This window comes from Dermacentor silvarum, chromosome 7 (assembly GCF_013339745.2).
Source record: "Dermacentor silvarum isolate Dsil-2018 chromosome 7, BIME_Dsil_1.4, whole genome shotgun sequence".
NCBI classification, from domain to species: Eukaryota; Metazoa; Arthropoda; class Arachnida; order Ixodida; family Ixodidae; genus Dermacentor; species Dermacentor silvarum.
Window position 1 is genome coordinate 178520032 of NC_051160.1, and position 20438 is coordinate 178540469.

Here is a 20438-nt window from a genome sequence, read left to right on the forward strand (position 1 = left end):
TGATGTACGGGAGGAGTTTTCTGTAGTGGATGGGCTTGTTTTGTGCACAGAACGTGTTCTGGTACCTGCCAAGCTAACTGATACCTTCATCCAGTTAGCCCACGAGTCCCAACCGGGAATAGTCAAGACCAAGACACACATCAGGGAAAAGTACTGGTGGCTGTGTCTTGACAAGCAAGTGGAGACCGCCATCTGAAGCTGCACTGTTTGCCAAGCCTCGGACAAGTGGGCGAAGAACTTACAGGAACTGCTCCAGCCTGTCCCACTGCCTGACAGGCATCAATAGACATCATGGGGCCCTTTAAACGTGCTCCAACTGACTGCCGGTTTGTCATCGTGGTGGTGGACTACTTCTCCAGATGGCCAGAGATTGCATTCTGCAGTGACATCACTTCCCGCACAGTGATCAACTTCCTCCTTGGTGTCTTTGCACGTGAGCGTTACTCTACAGAACTGGTCTCGGATCACGGTCGACAGTTTACGTCAAGTGAATTCGAGTGTTTCCTAGAGGACAGGGGTATTAAACATTCTTCTCTGCAGTTTGCTACCCTCAAGCCAATGGTGTGGTGGAAAGGTTCAACGGGGTCCTTAAGTTATATATTGAACTCTCTCTACTGGAGCAGCGACCCATCAAGGCTACCGTCACGGAATACCTGGGTATTTACCGCGCCACCCCCCACAGTGCCACAGCAGTGTTGCTGCATGGACGCTACAAGAGGACATCGTTAGATGTTATCGGCCAGCCAAGCGCAGACTTTGGCACCCACCCTGCCCGAGAACTGCATAGACTTCGGCGCCATGTATACGATTACCAACAAAGAAACAAGGTGTATTCAGACAAGCGAAGAGCAGCCAGGGAGCCCAAATTCCAAGTGGGTGCCTACGTGCATGTTAAACAACCTCTACCTGGAATGAAAGGCACCCCCAGATTTGGTGCTCCACTCCCGAAACGCATAGGACGTTGGTCATTTCACCTCGAGGACGGCCGGACGTAGAACGCCTCTCAATTGTCTGCTGTGCCCCACGAAGTTGTACAAGAAGCAATGGCGAGGGAAGAATCCCTGTGGGGGACATAGACATGCCGGTAGGCAACGCTAGAACTCGAACACCATCCTCAGGAACACAGAGCACCACATCCCAAAGAACACCAACGCCTGATGACGCACAGTCTCCAGAACCACTGGTGTCACCACTGCCTCTTTGCACTCCAAGTCCACCGACACGGCCAGTGAGTCCACTAGCTGGAACCATGACTTCTGGACTGCGTGCTGATCGTGGTGGCGAATCGGGAAACTCTCATCAGCCAGTAGAGTCAGGGCTCCGCCGTTCTACACGGAAGCGAAGACCAGCAGCAAAGTTCAGGGATTTTGTGCAATGAACTTACTGATTTGAGTGACTTTATTAGGCAATCGCCACCAGTGACTTTACTATCAATTTGTTAGCGCAATAATTTAGTTGGCCGCCAGAAGCAGTGACGATTTTTTGGTTGTGTGCATATAAGCTGCATTCTCTTGTTGAGGGAGGGCTAGATGTATGTCATGAGTCGGACGTCGGCGGTATATGAAAAAGAAGACGACGAAGATCGTGAAGCGTTCCGAACGGCGCGAGCGCTCGAGGCACGCGAACCGAGGTGTGGTCGAGGCAGAAGCGAGGCGAAGCAGCATTATCGATGTGGCTCTTGAGCTGGAAGGTCGCTTCGTCAGGCATGCTCTGACGACGGGAGAGCGGAGGACCCGGCCACGAAGCTCATGACACTGGCAAGTCCCAGGCGTAGCTCTAGTCCTCGGAAACGTCTGGGCGAAGCTCCTGGGACCGGCTGCTGCTGCTCACGGTGGGTCCCGGTCTTCTTCTCGAGAATCCCTCTTCCTCGGCCAAGCCCGTTCAACCGATAATCACCGTGACACCGGGTCGCCATGCTGATCGACGTAAGGCGAAGAACGCTTCGCGAAGCCTAACCCGGCGAGTGACACGTCAGCGGCGGCTACCGGGGCACCAGCCACGCACTCGGTCAGGTCAACGGAACCGCGAGGCGTCGGTACTTACGGCACCCGCAACGCGTCGGACGAACACGTCGGGGACTCAGCAACAAGAACTCCAAACCGACGGTCCGAAAGAGCCCGCACTTCCTTCCACCATGATTGCGATGCAGCTAGGCCGAATGTAGGATGGCCAGACTTTGGCGAGTCAAGGCTAGGACTGACCTAGAGACTTATAAGGCGGAGCTAGGCTCCGGAAATGAGACAGTTCTTTTTCAGTAGTTTGTATTTAATCTGAGTTTGGTGTTTAAGTTCGAGTGGAGATTTTTGTTGAATTATGGTTTGAGTTTTGTGTGCCTCGCGATTTTACTGTTCTTATACTTATTAAATCCTGGTTTTTTGCGCTGCCAGTCGTGTGTCTCCTCCATCGAGAGTAGCGCATGTACGCAACTCTCCGGCTCCCGAGTAAAGAAGGTGACAATGTGTCTGCGTGACATCAGCGTCTGCGTCCTTCAAGCCGAACTCACCCGTTGAGCCACCTGTGCAGACCGTCTCTGACGGTGCGTCCCGGACGCCGAGGTGGGGGTGAAAACCACGCATCATCGTAAGAAGACGAAGGCACTTTACTCGCGATATCTGCGATCTCCTGAAGCGCGCGCGCCATTTTCGGAGCCGGACATTTTTGTGGTCTGCTTTGATGATGGCGAAACTTCGGAGTGCATTTAAAAATCACTGCTTGGCGGGAAAAAAGTGACCTGCATAGAAATCAAAAATATCGTTTCTCCTGTTTCACGGCCGATGGCGCAGTGTGTCTGTGAGCAGTGCGGAAGGTCTCGAAAGCGGCGTTTCAAACCATCGAGAGTGGGCAGCCATTTTTTCGTTCTCCTTTGGCGATCGCAAAACTTCAGAGCGCGTTTAAAACTCACCGCCTTGCGGGAAAGAAGCAAACTGCTTAGAAAACAAAAATATAGTTCTCCTCCTTCACATCTAATTGGGCAGTATGTCCTTGAGCGGCACAGAAGGTCTTGAAAGTGGCGTTTCAAACCATCGATAGAGTGCTAACGATGCCCAATGGGCGCGGTACGAAAAGAGATAACAAGCATTTGGTAAGCTACCCGACAATAAAAGTGTACAATTTCAATACTCCAGACGACCCGTTCATTTTAGATTTTTTAGAGACGGCACTTGATGTAATGCCTACAATGAATGATATTGACCAGCTTTGGAATTACTTCAAATCTACAGCACAAGATTGTTTATCGCGTTTTGTACCCTGAAGAAGAAAGCGCTTAGAAAAAAATCAATCCATAGGTAATGTCGAACCTAATCGATCTCAAACTTCTTTTACTTTCTCTTTAGACCAGCTAGTTTCTGAACCGACTAGAATAGCTGGCCCGTCATGTTCTGTACTTGGATTTGATGTTCGTAAGCAGTCTATTTCAAAATAACACATTAAACGTTGAAAATGAAATTTCGGACCATAAAAATGATAGTATTCTCCTGCCCAATTTTAAGAAACCGTGAACGCGTTAAGCCATCGATTGCTGTTATCAAGGATTATTCAAGAGCAGATGACAATGTGATCTCAGAATATTTGAACGTCTGTTTTCTACAGTTTTCTTTACTTCATGACGTAAATGAATTATGGTTACGTTTTAAGCATATTGTACAATTTTGTGAAGATAATTACATTCCCTCCAGAAAGAAATGGGTTAACAGAGAACATCCTTGGGTATCGCGCGAAAGAATACATTTAAAACGGAAAATTAAAAGGAAGCGCAGAAAGAAAACCACATATGACCTTCAAAATCTCGCACGCTTGCTACAAGATAAGATCCAAACAGCCAAGGAACATTTTTTCACTGTTACTCTGCCTTCTTACATGACATGTAAACCACAAAAATTCTGGCACTACCTGTCGAGGGAGCGGCACACCGTATCACAGATTACTGTTTTGAACGAAACTGTTGTTCAGCGTGACGTCATAGCAAGCAAATTTAATGAATTTTTTCAATCTGTATTTAACAGAACTACCCTTAACGGCCCCTCTCCACGTTATCAGTTCGCCGATCCAATGCCTGAAATAGATATCGACCAAGAAGGAATTTTTCGTCTATTACGAAATCTGGACGTAAAGAAACCATGTGGCCCCGCCCTCATAACAAACGCATTTCTGCAAAATATGCAGTTTGGATGTCTAAATATTTATACGTAATTTACAGGCGATCATTGGATACTTCAGTGATACCTGATGACTGGCGAATGGCCAAAGTAATACCTGTGCATAAAATCTGGCTCTAAACTCGATGTAAATAACTATAAACCGGTTTCATTAACATGTGGATCCAGTAAATTGTTTGAACATATTATTTGTAAGGCCATAATATTGCACTTAGAGAATAATAACCTACTATACAGCCGGTACCATGGATTCCGTTCAGGCTTATCTACTATTACTCAGTTAGCTAAGATAACCCATGATATAGCTACCGCAATAAATAACAGAAGTCAAATAGATGCCATTTTCTTAGATTTCTCAAAGGCCTTTGATGTTGTTCCCCATCCAGCTCTTATTACTAAACTAAGTGCCATTGGTATACACGGGAAAACAGTTTCATGGATAAAGAACTATCTCGAAAACAGAAGCCAATGCATAGTTGTGAACGATATTATGTCTGATTACCTCACCGTTTTTTCTGGTGTACCACATGACTCGGTTCTTGCGCCCCTCCTATTTCTGATCTACATCAATGATATTTAATCATGTGTTCAGCCACACATTCAAATGCGCTTACTCACCGATGATTGCGTAGTTAACACAACAGTAAATACCAAAGAGGATCAGGTAAAACTGAACGATTCGTTAGCCGCAATACAAAATTGGTGCGACATATGGGGGATGAAACTGAATGCAAACCAGTATCTCCTTCACACACAAGAAAAATGCGCTTCAGTTTACGTACACAATAAATAACATACCACTCAGAAAATGCGATGAAGTCACATATCTCGGGGTCACTCTTACAACGAAATTAAATTGGGAACCTCATATAACAAGGCGCTAGGTAAGCTGCATTTCTTGAGAAGAAAACTCAGAAACACACGTCCTAGTGTTAAACACATACAGAACCCTCATTAGACTATGCCGACTCAATTTGGGCTCCACACCAGAAGTATTTAACCAACAAACTAAAACGCATACAGAAATTAGCATTGAGACTAATATATTCGCAATATTCGCATCAAGCAAGCATTGTGAACCTGCACGTCAAGGCTAACATTCAACCACTAGCTCAACGTAGAATGATTTCTAGATTAAAATTTCTATACTTCGTTTGTCACGGCTCCTATCATATACCACAAGCAATATACATTCAAGCACCATTCAGACTTTCTGCCCGAAATAATCATAATAAATCAATACGGCCCCATCCCAGTCATAACAACACTCACAAGTACTCTTTATTCCCACACACCATTTCCCATTGGAACATGCTACCCTCTGAGGCTGTTAACTGTTCATCTGTCAATGCATTTATTGACAGTATTCAGAATCTGCAATTCGAGTGGTAGTAAAGTGACTGATGTTATCTGTATTCCATATGCAGCCACTTGTGGCTGCATACTTATCGTAAACGTTGCTTTTCCTGCTTGTACGAACCACTCCTTTAAGCAGAGTGTGTGTGTTTATTGAGTATGTTCACTTTTTTGCGAGCTTATGTTCTTTGTTTGGATACAATGGTTTCACTTTTCTCTCTTTTTCTCCTTTTCTTGTACTATATCTCATTTCGTAACCACTCCTGCATGGGCCCGAGGAGGGCCTGCAGTATTGTAAAATAAAAAAAAATAATAATAAATGGCGACTGCGTCGTGTGCGTAAAAACAAGGCAAAAAATATTGCAGTGATTGCAAACTTAAGTTCTCAGTTGCGCAGTGAGCTAAAAAAGGCTCGCATGTGTTTTATGACTAATACTTTATCCGAATACATGGCAACGTCAATGCAACATGACTCAAAAGTGCGTAAAAAGTGTACTCTTGAACGAAAACTCGTGCAGCGAACCTAAACTGGTTGCAAAAGCATTTATACAGTTGTTCACGTCTGTTTTCATTCCAAAAATAAAAAATGCTTCAGAGCTAACTCAACAATCAAGTGATAAAAGCAACCTTGGTATTTCAAAAGAAGGCATAACGGCACTGCTTCTCGAATAAGACACCATCAAATACCCAGGTCCTTATATGATACCCAATGAATTCTTAAAATGCTACTGTGACTGGGTATCAAGGTTTTTGGCTATTATTTCTGACATGTCACTCGGTGAAAGAAAGCACCATGTAACTGGTTACTAGTGAGAGTGGCACCAGTCTTTAAAACAGGTAATAAGCTCCTTGTAGGTAATTATTGTCTCCTTTCCATCACTTGTACGGCATACAAAATTATGGAACATGTGATTGCAAAGCACTTAGTAGAATATATAGAAAAAAATTACCTGTTTTACAGCAAGCAACACGAATTTAGGAAGGGCCTGTCGACAGTTACCCAACTGTTCGAAACACTACATAGCTTTGCAACAGCAATTAACTCCCAGCAGCACACACATATGATTGCCATAGACTTGTCAAAGGCTTTTGACAGGGTGTGCCATGTAAATCTGATTGAAAAATATGTGACCTGCATATTCCAGAGCTGGCCTTAGTATATACCAGATAGGTTCAAGCCTACTTGCATAACCGGTATCAATCTGCTGAAATATCTGAAAGCCATTCATCTACATTGCCCATGTCGTCTGGTGGGCCGGAAGGGTCACTTTTGGGACCTGTCTTATTTCTATTGTACAATCGCAGTTAGTGTCTATGCAATGGTTGATGTGTTCACGGATGACTGCGTTTTGTTTAGTTGTGTGAAAAGAGTCAGTGACCAAATCATTTTGAATGAGTCCTTGCAAGCTAGCAACGACTGGTGTACTACATGGGACATGAAAATAAATTTCGAAAAAATACCTGTATGACAATTACAAATCAGAAATTGAGAACATTTGCGGATCCATCCAACATAAGCTTGGTTTCCTAAAAAGGAGGCTACGGAATGCCACTCCCAATGTCAAACTCGTGGCATATAAAACTATAGTAAGGCCAGCACTGGAATATGCAGGTATCGTTTGGGACCCTCACAGTCAAACCCAAATGGGTAAATTAGAGTCCAGAGGTTAGCGGCCAGGTTAATTTTTAGTGCTACGACAGAAAACAAATCCGTGACTGCGCTCCTTGACAGGGCAAGTCTAACAGCCCTGCCTCAACGAAGAGAAATAGCGCAGCTGAAATTCCTGTACGAGCTTTATAATAGAAACTTGTAAATAGATCCAGACATCCAGTACAAATCACCCATGCCATTCAGCCTTACACACCAAGGGTTGACACATTCAATGTCTCATTCGAACCATTGTTGAACAAAACATACTTGATGCTAATGTGTTCCCAGGATGGCCGTCAGTCGAAATCTTTTAGCAGAGGCTGGAAATGCTTTTTATGTAAATGTGTCTGAAATACTTGTGCTACCACTCTGTAACAGCCCTTATGGCCTAAGCAGTATTGGAAATAATAAAAAGGAGTTGTGCATGACGTGTGGTAATAAAAATTTTGGATAAATGATGCGCTGTGCTTATGTTCATCTTAGAGAACATGAGGTATCTCTACGAAAGGTGGCACTGCTACATCTTCATGTCCACTGCAAATCACGTCACTGTGCAACTTGAGGTTAAGCGCAAGACACAGCACTGTGTGGCTGTGTCAGTGGTGCACCGACGGGGGGGGGGGGATTCGGGGGTTGTAACCCCCCCCCTGAGGCCGAGTTAACCCGCCCTTTTGTATAACCCCTTTTCTTTTCTTGCGCCTTTGAGTACTGCAACTGAGATGTAAGAGGCGTAATCGTCTGCAAGTACGCAAAAAGCACATTTTTTGACAATTTCCTGTGAAGAAATTGAAATTAGTGCTGTTTAGATGGTATTGGCAAACTGTCAACCCCCCTCCCCCCACCTTCCCCTGGCAGAGATCCTGGGTGCGCTACTGGGCTGTGTTCGGCGTAGCCGGCGTGCCCAGCTGCGTCGGGCGCGCTTAGCGCCGCCGGCGCGGAGATAGAACATGTTCTATTTCACGCGGCTGCCGCTAGACCAGAATGCACTGCGCGCTGTAGGGGCAGCCAGGGCAGAAGGCAAAATGGCGGCTTGCGGCGCTCGTAGTGAAAGCGCAGCTGTGGTTTTCTCAGCATCCGTGGACGATGACAACGGAAGTGAGGATGTATACACATGTTTCACTTCCGCTTTTGACGTAGCCGACGCACTAGCACTAGGACGTCGATCTTCTCTGGCTGTCAGGACAAGTTAACGCCATGCCGTGAAGGCAGTCGAACAGCACACGGAGCGAGACCTGTGTATAAGGTATTTTTTGTGTTTGCGTATGTAAAAAATCACGATGTGCTTTCCTGTCGAACTTATGTTTATATTTTATGCATGACTGGCCCCTAGGCAACTATGTATGTTGGTTGTCTGAAATAAAGTGTCTTCTCTTGTCAAAAAAAAAACAACAATCGCGCAACTCGATCTTTATTATCCTCAAGTGTAGCTTTGTGCTACATTAAGGTGGATTTTTCCCTTTCATCCTCCACCTCGTGGGATTCTGCAGAACTGATTGGCCAAGCTTCTATTATGGCAAGGGAAAAAAGCAGAAACAACATAAACATTAAGGGGGGCACATGTATAATTGAACAATCGTTCATTCTTAACAAGAAAGAATTTCACTGTTTATATCAGTCCTGGTAGTGTACACTTCTTTCATTACATCATTGAAGCATATAATCTGTCTGGCACATGTTCCAGATTTTAGACTTCAGTTCCTCCATGTGTGTGTGAATTGAATGAAATATTTATTGCGAGTAAGTACCATGTTGTGGTGTATTTTTTACTATTGCCCGTGTTGCATATTATGAACTGTTGAAGAAAAAAAATAGGTGTTTGCAAATATTAGGAATTTGGAATACGAATCACATAGTCATTGATGTTTGTTTGATTCGTATTGTATTCGAGAATTCACTATTCAATATTGTCAAGGATTCGTTTTGCTCGAAAAGATGACACCTTTGCAGGTGACAACTATCTCGAATGATTGTCAACTATCTCGAATGAAGAGGAGCAGTTCCTGCGCAGAGGCACTGTTTCTTGAATAAACACACAGGGGCTGATAACTTCTGCTCAATAATTTTCAGACTTGATTCAGAGTGATTCTATAAGAAATCACTGCATTTTGGCAGCCTACATACGCATTTGTTCTCTCACAATTTCGTATTTGGCAGTCTTGTCATGCTCGCTTCCTTTAAAGACAAGGTGCAGTGCAGTAGTATTTTTCCTGCCGTGAACAGAATATATCTAATGAAGTGCTATTCCCTTGTTTCATTCCTGTGATCATCATGAAGCACAAGATAACTAAAAGCAGTTTCTCATTAGTAGGCTCTTCAGTTGATCAGACCAACTGTTCCATAAGGCATAGACACGCATGTGTACAGTATTGCAAATAAGCCTAATTTTTATTGCGATAGCAATTATATGGACACTCCAAACTGCCAGCGGCGTCACCGTCGTCGTCACCATGAGGTTCCGTATGACGTCAACGGCGATGAAATCGTCGCCGCGCTCCAGACGCTGTATGTGCGAGTGAAAGGGCGCGAGGGACGTGCACTTTCACAGGGCGTTTTCACAGAGCAAACGCGCGTTCTGCACCGTGCTCCCTGAAGGGCTGCAGAATTAAGCGGCTCTTTCCTCGTTTCGATATATAGAGAGCAAACGCGACTTTTTCCATCACGCAAAAGGCTGTGGGGGGACAGGAGGGAGAGAGAGAGGGGAGGCGACGTTTAGCTGCGGCACCAAATGCGTATTTATATAAAAACGCCGCGCACGTTCAGTGCGAATGAGGGCAAAACGCCGACGGCGTCGACAACAGTTCTGCGCGTTGCTGGTGCTGCTGCATGTCCAAGTTTATACAGCTGATAAAACTACTATCCTTACTCCGTATAGCTCTCTACTAATTTGCTATCGCAATTGATGCTTCGCCTTTCGGGTGAAACTGCGACAATTTTTTATTAGACGGGTTAAACAGCAACTTTAAGTTCTACTTTGTTTAACTCTTTCTTTACCAGGCCATAAAAATCAATCAATTTGATCGAAAATTTTTCTACAAATTGTTAAACAATTCTTGTTGCAATTCTTCCACGCAAGATAGCTAAAAGCAGTTTCTCATTAGTAGGCTCTTCAGTTGACCAGACCAACTGTACCATAAGGCATAGACATGCATGTGGAAAGTATTGCAAATAAGCCTCATTTTTTATTAAAAGGGCCAAACAGCAACTTTAAGTTCTACTTTATCTAACACTTACATTACAGGCCATAAAAATCTATCAATTTGATAGCAAATTTTTCTACAAATTGTTACACATTTCTGTTGCAATGCTTCCAGTAGCATACCTGCCAACCTCACGACTTTCAAATTCGTAAACTCGCGAGCGGGGGGGGGGGGGGGGAATGCTGCCGAGGGGTACGACTTCAAACATAAAGAACACTTGGAAGTACTGAGAGTCTAGTACTGACGAGGCTTCAAGCACGCCATCACACTTCGCAGCTGCTTCGGCTACGAAACACCGGAGTGCCAGAGTCACACTGCGCCCGAGGCAGCAGCAGATCGCATAAAAAAACAAAAAAGCGAGGCCCACAAACCAGGTCACACTTGCGAAAAAAGCCTAGCGAAGGTGACAGGCGCGACGACAAGCCACAGCCTCCAATACAGAAACTGTGCCTGCCGCATCGACCCGAAATCGCCGTCGCCTCTGGGGGTGCCACTTACGTACAGGTGGGTCTCTATGTTGAGAATAATGACAGCCAGTGACGTCCGGCCGTCGTCAGGTCGTCTAACGACCCGATGACGAAGGCAACGTCACAGAGTGAAAAATGTCCTTACGCTGCAGACAATAAAGGTTACGGCGCACACCCATCTCTATGCCCCTATGTAAGTGGCGCCCCCGCCCACCAACAACGGTGTGACTTTATTAGAAATTTAAAAAATAATGTCGCGAACATAACCACTTTTCCGTAAAAATTGAGCTGACATTCGTAAAATCGTAAGACGGGTCCAAATTCGTACATTTTACAGAAAACTCGGAACAGTTGGCAGGTAAGCACTAGCAACACCATGCATCTGAAATGACGACTTAGCTTAAACTACTGGTCAGGCTTTCCACTTTTTAGCAATTTGGGAGTCCATAAAAATAAAACTTCAACCGTTGTAACTAGCCTCCAGTGCTCCTCAATACGATGACACAAAACTTCCACTCTAGTCGAGTCGGCCACATATAATGTTTAAATGACAGCACCAGTGAAGACACAGGAGCTTTCTTCTTATTACCCCATCTTCCAATCCGACGTCTAGGCTTCTTTAATGATGTCTCACACAATGGTAGATGCTCATGAGTGAGTGTTATTTTTATAATTCTGTTCGACTAATGTCAAGTGCAACTTCATTTTCTCCCATCGTGGGTTGCTTTTAACCATCAGCGTTTAAACAGTGCACTTACAAATTATTACAAGCAATACTTCCCGTCATGTAGGGTTTTCATTCATACAAGTGCGCACAGTCAATTTTAGACTGATCTTCGACCAACGCTTGACTAGCAGTCTATTTCCTACATTATAGACACTGCTTGTGCAAGTGCCCTTATTTATTACTGTACAATGTTGTGCAACTCTCCACACACTACAGTACTGCATAGGAACTGAACAAAGCATGTGGAGGCTCCAGTGGCAGTTTGCTTGCACAGAAATGCTGATTGAACACAATAACCGTTTATAGTGGCTACAACACGGCCTTTTCTGACTCCCTGTTTACCCTCCCATAGTACACGCTTACAGCCCAGTCACGTAACATGAAATACTGGTTATAATGTGGCTTCCACGGGAAAATCCTGCCGACAAGTGTGGTAGCAAGCACGCTTCTCAACGAGGTGTGCCCACCGATGGGCGAGGAGAGCAGCGAGGGCGATGCGGAGGAGGAACATGAGACACAGAGCAAATGAACGAAAAAAAAAAGCAGCGGCAGTGCGATGTGGGCGTGCGGCGGTTGCCTAGTCAACGAAGAAGCCTTTTGCTCGGCTGCTTATAAGCGGTGCGCTTTGTACTGAACGTGGCTTCAGTTAACTGTGCACCTGTCGTGATGGGCGTTAGGAAGTTCAGATATCGCGTGTGCGATGCTGTGAGTTTAAGCAGTGTTCCGCAAATTCAGATTGGAGCTATTAGGCTTTATGTGCACTTGTGAGCTTCTGCCATTCATACCAGTGTGCGCACATATAAACTTGGTAGGCATTCGCAAAAGTTGCCACAGCTGAGCGCCCGAGGAACCAAACTCTGCTTTGTACGCGTTGCTCTCACTTCAGCCCATGTGTGTGATTGCATGCGTAGTCTCTATGTAATCGTCAACGGGTACGAACATATCAAGGGCGAGCTTCCCACGATGGCATGCTGCCCAACACCCCTGCTGGCTAGGGCTAAGCAGCGCGCCTCGTCGGTGACCAAAGTTGTGGTTTGGTGCCGAGCCAATGGCTGTACGGCACATGGAAAGCGGAGAAACTACCTTGATAACGAAACTAAGGGCACGGGCAACACTCAAATGACGGCAGCTTGGTTCGTGGTTGCCATGTTTTTGACACCGTGCATACGCCGATCAGTTCGATAAATCGGACGAGACACTACTGCGCCTGAAATTTAGGTCGCCGTCTTTTCTTTCTTTTTAATTATTATTACTTTGCCTGCTTCATGCGAAGACCGCGGGTACTTGGACATTAACCTTTCAACGTTTGTAAATTTAAACTGATACAAAACTCCCCGTCGGACGCTTCGATTCTCGGATATGCGCGGCTGCTGAGTCTACATGTTTTGCTTATGTGCAGGCCTTGAAAATCGTTGTTTTGCTTATAGTGCGGCACTGCTTATAGTGGGGATATTCGCGACTCTAGCGACTTACGTTATAAGCAGTCTACACTACACGGGGATTGTGTACCGAAGGTTATCACGGTTTTCATAATAAAGGCTGGACCCTAACCAAGACGTTGGGAAAAATAAACCTTTCACGGATTTGTCCCTTCTTATACATGTATATGTACATGTATATGTGTATATATGTGTGTACTTATATATTGTTGTGTGCAAGCGCGTAAAAGGGACGCAAGGATCAAGGAGAGAGGGGAACAGTACAATGACGACGGTGCAGCAGCCATTCCTGCTGTTTGTAGCCTGCTGTTCCTGCACGCCTAAATACGAGGTCGCTTAGACCTTATTTTTTTTTGCAAACACCTGATGGATATGAAACAAGCGCGCTGCATCAGCCAACCTCGAACATTCGTGCGCATGTGCGAATATTTTTCTCGCCTGGTGATAGCGTCAGTCGCTGGGACGCAGTGTTTGAGTGAGGTAGTGCGCAGTACTCTCGTCGGCTTTTTTATTGCAAAGAAAATGACAGAGCGACTGGAGAAGCGCTACTGCCTCAAATTTTGCCAGAAACTGGGCGACAGCCAAGTGGAAACCATTCGGAAGATTCAGACGGCTTTCGGTGACTATGCTATGAGCAGCACATAGATTAAGGAGAACCCTGCATATACAGCCCTGGCATGCTGTAGAGCAAAGTGTTGTTGAATGACAATAATCAATTTTGGTCATTCAATAAATATTCCATAAATGCGTGATTTTACTTGAACATTGCGTAAGTTTATTTGTCTATAGAAAGGCTATTTTATTATACAATTTTTGCATTCATTTAGCTTGCAGGCCACTGGAACGGGCACATGAAGTGGTAAATGTAGTTTCTCATGCTGGTTTAGGGGCAGTACATGGCTTTATGACAAGATTTTCCCAGTTTTCTGGCAGGGTACAGTCATATATTTAGTATAGTCATTCTCGTGAAGAATAGAGCTACAAAATGATGTCATTAATATTGCTGTAGCTGGATTCTAGAAAAAGTTGCAGCTGTCTAAACTTCAAATGCATTTTTCTCAGTTCGATGTTTTTACACACAGCACTCAGTCTTACGGGGCTTTTTTCTATGATGTTGTGGAGTGACAATAACAAGTTTGGTATCAGCATATTCGTAATGAAATGATCTAAGGGGTGATGCTATTTCTATTACTCTAGCATTATTTTATCAATTACTATCAAAAGTAACAATGAGTGAAAATAAGAAAAATATATTCACAGTCAATGTTGGTCTCCTTTCTTACCTTTATAATGCTTTCAAACAAATAAAAATAGCATCACCCCCTAGAGCAAGTGCTTGGCATTAAAGTCATGCTCTTACTTTTTGTCTTTGACAAAGATAAATTGCCAAAAAGCCCCGTAAGAAGTACTCAAAAAATTTATTTTGAGATTTTAATACTTTCTGAACTAGAGTAGCTATCAAAAAACTAATTATAGATTTGCAATCAGCGTGAAAAATTTATCTAAGCAGTGAAGTTTAGTTCAGATAGAACCAAAACTAAAGAAAAAGTTTTTAGAATCCACGTCCCCCTTTAAAGAGGGCCGCACATGGGTGGAGAGTGAGCCACGCTCTGGTCGGCCATCAACATGCTGAAATGACCCGGTCATTGCCAAAGTGAACGCTGTGGTGATGCGGGACCCTCGTGTGACTACCCGAGAAATTGCGGATGAGGTGGTCATCAGCCCTTTTTATGCACATTCCATTATGACCGAAGATTTGGCCATGAAGAGAGTTGCACTGAAATTCATGCCGAAGCTGTTCACAGTGGAGCAAAAGCAACTTCATGTTGAAGTCTCACAGGACAGGCTGGATTCCACAAACAGTGACCTCGACTAAATGAACACCATAATCACTGGTGACGAGTCTTGGGTGTACGGGTATGACCCGGAAACCAAATCCCAGTTTGTCACAGTGGAAGCATTCCACGTCACCAAGACCAAAGAAGGCCCGCCAAGTGCGCAGCAACGTCAAAGTGATGACTGCTTTCTTTGACTTCCCCGGTGTGGTACACCACGAGTACGCACAACAGGGTCAAACAATCACCAAAGAGTACTACAGGGATGTCCTCCGTAGCCTACGTGATGCTGTGCGGTGCAAGAGACCGGAGTTGTGGTCAACAGGAAATTGGTGCATCCATCACAACAATGCTCCTGCACATTCCTCGCACTTGGTTCAGACTTTTTTGGCGAAAAACCAGACTCCTGTAGTTCAACAGGCTCCTTACTCTCCTGATAAGGCCCCTGCGACTTCTGGCTATTTCCCAAAATCAAGAGGCCATTGAAAGGAGCGCTATTTCAGACGAGAGAGGACATTATGGCTGCAACGACGGCTGAGCTAAACTCCATTCCGAAAGAGGCATATTTGTTTTATTTGTGTGTGCGATGAGTCAATATTACCCTTGCTTTGAATAGATTGCCACGCTTCTTTGAAAGCTAGTGTATCCCTTTTCCTTTGAGTTTTATGTGCTCGTTGAGAACCTTAGCCCCTCCTCTTCATAATGCTCTGAGGGTATCACAAGCAAATAAAATAGATTGATCAACAGTGACATCAGCGTGAAACCAACTTTTCAACAATGGGCAACAACTGTGAGGGGACAACAGCCTTCAGCAACGTCAGAGTTTACCGAGGCAAGTACAGCACTGACCTTGCTAGCTGTTGCCATGATAAGTGCCAAATGTTGGCACCAGGCTTTGCTTGAATGCCCAATGTTCATATAAAGGTAACCATTGTCCTATGACCCCGTCGTTTTGCTTGCACACAGGATGATGAGAGTTGTACTGACCCCTAGCAGCACAGGTGGCCCATCCGGCCATGGAGGAGATAAGGTCGAAGTCCTGGCACCCAAGGCCCCATGCCTCCAGGAGAGGACGCCCCACAAACGAGTCCCAGTGGCAACGATGGTGGCAGCACGTTGCCATGAGAACGCCATGGACACCACTGCGCACGGCCCACAACTGTCACTCCTTGTCGTCGTTTTTTTAAACAATGTGACACAATGAGAATGACACTGCATACATGTTTCTTTTTTCGCATTACAACCACTTTATGCCAATTTGAAGCAAGCACACCCTGGTCAGAAAACAAGAAATGAAAAGGACTGCTCAACATATGAAAAATCTATTGCACAGTTGTTGAGCTGGATGGGAAAGCGTACATGGTGAATGATGAGAGTGGGGAGACATTGCCCCTTTCATTACCATAATACAAATCGATCTCGACACAATTTCTAGGCATTGTTAACCATTTTCGTTAGTATTCTTCTACTAGCAATGACATGCACTGTCTGAAATCACAACTGAACTTGGCTTCGCCCGCCAGTGCATGCGAACGCTTACAAATGCGTCACGCAGCACTATCTAGTGGCGCTGCCAAGAAGTACATGCATGGCCTCCGAGATTAGAAGCATGGTTGCCTGCGAACGCCGAGAACCGTTCCCTTGCTTGCCGAGCACTCGGTGACCCAAGTTGGCAAGAGGTTCGTTCAAGAGTAATACGTACCCAGTGAATTCATGGCACAACGTTGGCGTGAAAAACGTTCATTGAAAAGTGGCAAATATCAAGAGCAGTTGTGGTGCAGCCTGCGTCGGGTTGCTGTCCTTAAGGAACCTGTTTGATGTGGGTTCGATTTCCATCATTGTGGTGCGGCACATTCCTAGTGGCATCACAGAAGTTCATTGGAGAGTAGCACAGAACGAGTGGCACATGCCCTGCAAGTCAAAGTGTTTCTTCACAGCAGTGTCTACCCCTTGTCAGCGTGATACAATGACACATACTCAGTGACACAAGTTGATCCGATGGTTGGTTTTGAACCTTGTTACCAATCCACCACAGACTACTCAGAGACCCAGGTAAGCAGGAAAACGGTTAAATACAAACATAGACAGATAGCCCCCGGTAAGTGTGTCAAGTACCTAAAGAATGCTAAAGCATTCTTAGGTATAAGCGCGCTCCTGGCATGGTGCTCGGCAATCACGGGAGTTCCAGACGCTGGGAAGGACACCCATCTACTGGGACGTAGGCCACATGGGTCCACCAGGCTCCTTTTTACTGCAACGATAGTGAAATGGCAGAGCATCCGCCTCGTATGCGGGAGGTACAGTTAAATATGCTTATAACGAACCTTCATATAACGAATTCCTGGATATAACGAAGTTTTTGTACTCTCTGCCGTGACTCCATAGACGCACATGTATTTGAAACCTCTACGTAACGAAGTGGCAGCAGGAGACCCCCTCGATATAACGAATTTTCCCCACCGACAACCTAGAGATTTCGCCCCAAATTTTGTCATTTTTGCGCGAGCAGCAACCGGAAGCACCTTCGCCGCGACGGAATGCAAAGCGGCGGCATCGCGCTTGGCGAGCTCGAATTCACGGCGCGAGAGCGAGACCACGTGTGCACGCGTGCACGAGGCGGGCCTGCATCCCTCGACCCGGAAATCTTGCCGCTGCGGGCGTGACCTTTCCCCTTCCCTTCATTCAAACCTGAACCCGCCGCTTGCTGCAGCTGACCCAGCCAGCCAAGCTGGCACTCTCCTTTCCCTGTTGATGTTGGCTAAGAAAAAAAAAATATTTTTTTTTTCAACATGCTGGCTGCGTCACTCTCTGGTTACTGCGCAAGTCTCTGCGATTCACTTCACTAACTTGACACTGTGACACTATACGACGCTACGACGTCATCGTGTCGCTCACTCTACGTTTCCGACGCCGAAACAACACACGTCCACGCATCCAGTACCTGGTGTCACATTCGAAGAATGAGGGCTTCGACGAAGAAACGCAAGATATTGACCTTGTCTGCAGTTCCCTTTGAAGATAAGCCCGCGCGGGCGCACACTTTTTCCACATCGCAGATTGCTTTCAAGATACGGCGGCCGCCGCTAACCTCCCTTTCTCGCCTCCCCCGCTGTGCCTAGTGTGGAAGCGCGCTTCCGCCCCCCTCCCCCCTTCTCCTTCTCGCGCGCGAGATTGAGTCTGACCCCCGCAAGCTTTCACTCGCACACACAGCGTACGGCGCACGGCGACGACGTTGCCGCGTTTGGACTCTACACGGAACCTCAAAGCAACGTCCACGACGACGGCACAAATGCGCTTCGCAATAAAATGTGCTTCTGCGCGGTTACTACTCCGACGGCGACAGCGAATTCGCACCCCTACCGGCAGCTTCTCCGCGTTACCGCGAACTTATCTCGAACGCCATGCCTTTGTGCGCGGCAATCGGCAGAAAATAGGTCATTGTGGCCATGTGGTAAGTTCACTATCGCTGGCTACTGTCGTCCGGGCATCGCAACTCAAGAATCGAACGTCCGCGCACATGAGATTTTGCCGATTTTGTGCCTGTGCGTGTAGAACAAGAAAAATAGTATGCACTAACTGTTTGGTGGGCAATGAGCGACTACGGCTTTAGCGGTCAGCCAATACATGGGGTTCATTGGGGGCTGGGTGGGGGAATCTTTGCGACTAGGTTTAAACCACAATTACGCATTAAGCAGGTACGTATTAATGAGGTTTGACTGTACTATCCTTACTTCGTATAGCTGTCTGCTAATTTGCTGTCGCAATTGCAAAGACCTTCGCCTTTCGGGCGAAACTGGGACTTTTTTGTTATCACAACTTTGGTGTATTGGGGTTAATCTTGTGCGATAGTACATACGGTAAGCGTTTCTTTTTCCAATTTTCGTGCCGAACCTGCATATAACGAAATCCTCTTTTTAACGAAATTTTTCGGGAATTTGTCAATTTCGTTATATCCAGGTTTAACTGTACTACATTTGAATCCTGGTGCTGCCCACTATTTTATACCAGCAAAGTTGTTTAAGCCAGCAGTAATTTGCGGTGCGTAGCCGTGGTAGCCATGGCAACCCAGAGGAGGAGGTGAAGCACGCGGTCTCCTCCTCGCCAGCTCCCTGCCTTCCCGATCCCTGCCTCTCTTCTCTCCGCAGCACGCTGAGCCAGGAGAAAATAAAAATGCTTACCCTTACACTCGGTCGCTGCTAAAAAAAAAAAAAAAAAAGGCGGAAGCTTTCACTAGGCCACGCAAAGCTCAAGACACAGCGAAGCTGGCCGATTGATATCGAGCGGCTAGACTCCAACGTGTTCGGCGTCGGCAAGCAGCAGCGTTCTTGGCACTGTGCCAACCTTGGTTAGCCTGCCTGCGTTTGTGGCATGCCAGGAACGCCGTCGCTCGTGGGCGCCAACGCGTCCAGCGCTAGTCACGCGAAATGTTGCCAACACGTTTGGTGTCGGAAAGCGACAGCGTTCTTGGCACTGTACCAAACTTGGTTAGCCTGCCTGCATGCCAGGAGTGCTGTTACTCGTCCAGCGCTAGTCACGCAAAATGTCACGAAAGGGAAGGTACCTTCAAAAACGATCACTCGAGAATACCTTCCCTACATGCGTAGTTAAGTTAAACCAAGTTAAGACCTAGCAGCAACCAAGTTCATATCTAGCAGTAGCAGCCAGTAAGCTTCACTGTGCCTGAGCTTTGCACGACCGAGTGCAACGTTGCCAGATTTTTTTTATTGCGTTACCACTTTTGGGGTACTTGACACAATTTGTGGGGGCTTCAATGAACGTCTTTGACGCCAACTTGGCTAATTAGGTATGTGCCACTGGGAATGTGCCACTCAAGAATGATGAAAAAAGATCCCTTAAATTTCCGCGATGCTGAGCTGAATCGAACCCAGGCCCCAAGGGTTCCTCAAGGACCTGACACATTTGTGCCACAAATGCACTGTGCCGCTCTTCAATGAACCTCGTGCCAGCTTGGATGGTGAGGCAACAATTACCAGCGATCACAGGTACGCCACACTTCTCGTCTCGGATGCCATGTGTTCTTGGCAGTGCTACTAGATGGTGCCCAGAAAGAAGCACGAGAAAGTTGCCGCATGAAGCATTTTTCAACGTTCACATGCACTGGCACGCCATGCATATTGGAGGCCACATGCAGGCTTTGCAGCAGCAGCGCTAGAGGTGCCGAGTGTTCTTAGGGAAACGTGAAAGAGGAATGCTGCTGCAGTACATGCTTTATACTAGGGATGGGCGAATAGTGAATTTTAGGTTCGAAGCGAATAGTTCGAATACTATATATCACATATTACAGTAAAACCTAGTTAATTCGCATTTCATGGGACCGAAAAAAAAATGTCCGAATTATCCTACGTCAGCACGATTTTATTAGTGTAATAGATGAGCAAATCCTTTTGCTATTTTGCACAAAAGCAGTGCGGAAGCTGCAATTCTCGTCATCTCATGACTGATTGGCTCTCGCCGCGGTGATCGAGGCCACGCGACTTCCTTCGCAGCATGGCCGCGGCGCGCGCCATCGTTTGCGACAAGTTTTGCACTACCGCGCGCACATACCGATCATTTTTTCGCCAGTAAGCTGACCACCAACAGATCCAGTG

At 46.0% G+C, this 20438-nt stretch overlaps 1 protein-coding gene across 5 annotated transcripts in view; it reads right to left on the bottom strand.

Moving 5' to 3' along the window:
• The window catches only part of LOC119458732 (tRNA:m(4)X modification enzyme TRM13 homolog), a 306204-nt gene that overhangs the window by 31724 nt on the left and 254042 nt on the right, over positions 1-20438 (bottom strand). For 4 of the 5 annotated variants that reach the window (XM_037720598.2, XM_037720596.2, XM_049671404.1 and 1 more), the window contains one exon: positions 15817-15971. The exons of the other annotated variant lie outside the window; for it this stretch is intronic. In XM_037720598.2, the coding sequence (XP_037576526.1) occupies positions 15817-15971 (155 nt within the window). The remainder of the gene's footprint in view (positions 1-15816; positions 15972-20438) is intronic. 5 annotated transcript variants of the gene reach the window in all.